This window comes from Atta cephalotes (assembly GCF_000143395.1).
Source record: "Atta cephalotes unplaced genomic scaffold scaffold00029, whole genome shotgun sequence".
Lineage (NCBI taxonomy): Eukaryota > Metazoa > Arthropoda > Insecta > Hymenoptera > Formicidae > Atta > Atta cephalotes.
The window spans coordinates 2144385-2146052 of NW_012130093.1; the positions used below are offsets into that span (position 1 = coordinate 2144385).

The following is a 1668-nucleotide window of genomic DNA, read 5'->3' on the forward strand; positions in this document are numbered from 1 at the left end:
CAGTCGGTTTTAACAGTTCATAATGCATACGCCGAGCTAGTCCCACCAAATACAGAGCATGACTTTGGACGTCAAAATCACCATTCTTGAAGCGTTGAAACCACTCACGACACGTTCTTTCGCTAATAGCGGCCTCACCATAAGTATTTGAGAGCATTCGATGAGCCTCAACCGCAGATTTCTTCATATTGAAGCAAAAAATTAAAACCTCCCGCAAATGACGAGAATTTGGCTCGTAAACTGACATTTTCAATCGAGAACTTTATGATGCAGACACAAATCGACTAATGTTTCTATGGGGTTATGTTGACAGATGCCCAAGTTTATTGTATGACGTCTATTTATTTCGACTACCACTTACCGCTAAAGCCATCTATAGGAAAACGGCGGAAGCAAAGTTGTACACCTAATATCAAATTTTGAACGGAATTTATCGCGTGGTTTCATTTCTGTAGATGATTAAAGCGAACAACCTTTGTATTTTTTGCAAAATGGAAAAAAATGAGTTTCGTGTAGTGATCAAACATCTACATATGAAAGGTTTAACGCTGAAAGAAATCAAAGCTGAGTTGGATAATGTTCATAGTATATCTAGACCAGCGTTTGCTACTTTATACAATTGGGTGAATGAATTTAAACGTGGTTGTACATCCATATGTGATGCACCTCGTTTGGGACGTCCAATTGAGACTGCTTCGCCAGAAATCATCAATAAAATCCACGATATTGTTTTGATTGATCGACAAGTGAAAGTGTGCGAGCTTGTTGAGATTACAGGCATATCACGTGGCACACTGATTTCAATTTTTCACGAACAATTGTATGAAAAAACTATTGGCAAGATGGATGCCGCGTTTGCTCACTGTGGATCATAAGCGCCATCATGTGACGATTTCGAAACAATGTTTGGACATGTTTCAACATAATCCAGATGAATTTTTGTGTCATTATTGTAGCGAAACATGGATCCATTACTTCACACCCGAGACGAAAGAACAATCAAAACAACGAAGACCTTCACCAGGAGAATCAGCTCCGAAGAAGGCGAAGACCGTAAAGTCGGCCGGAAAGGTAATGGTCAGTTTTTGGAATGCACGCGGTATAATTCATATCGATTATCTTTCATCAAAGCAAACGATCAATAGCGATTACTATGCAGCCTTATTGGACCGTTTCAACGTTTTAAAAAAAAAACATCCTCATTTGGTGAAGAAAATGCTCTTTTATCAAGACAATGCATGGGTTCACACGTGCCCGGCACTGGTGGCCAAATTCAACGAATTCCGTTATGAATTGCTTCCCCATCCAGTATATTCGCCAGATTTAGCCCTCTGCTATTTCTTGTTTCCAAACCTGAAGAAATGGTTCGGAGGAAAGAGATTCATTACCAAAGAGCAGCTCATTGCCGAAACATAGGCTTATTTTGAAAGATTGGACAAATCATATTATTCGGACGGCTTGAAAAAGTTGGAGAATCATTAGGTCAAGTGTAAGTCGAACTGAAAGGAGATTATGTTGAGAAAAAATGAATCGATCAAAAAAAATATGTTTTACTATGTTTTTCTAAAAACTTATTGACTTTCCCTTGTACTATCAAAATATGTCCATTTTCGATTTTGTTGCTAACTCTGACACATGAAAAATAATTAGTTTATCAGCATCGGCATC

The 1668-nt window shown here is 38.4% G+C and overlaps 1 protein-coding gene across 1 annotated transcript; it reads left to right on the forward strand.

The window, feature by feature from the left end:
* Nucleotides 1–491: 491 nt before the first annotated feature.
* On the forward strand, nucleotides 492–1416 carry LOC105620816 (histone-lysine N-methyltransferase SETMAR-like). The gene is made up of 2 exons (XM_012202298.1): nucleotides 492–853; nucleotides 957–1416. Exons 1-2 carry the CDS (start codon nucleotides 492–494, stop codon nucleotides 1414–1416), a joined length of 822 nt encoding a protein of 273 aa, XP_012057688.1.
* The last annotated feature ends 252 nt before the right edge of the window (nucleotides 1417–1668 follow it).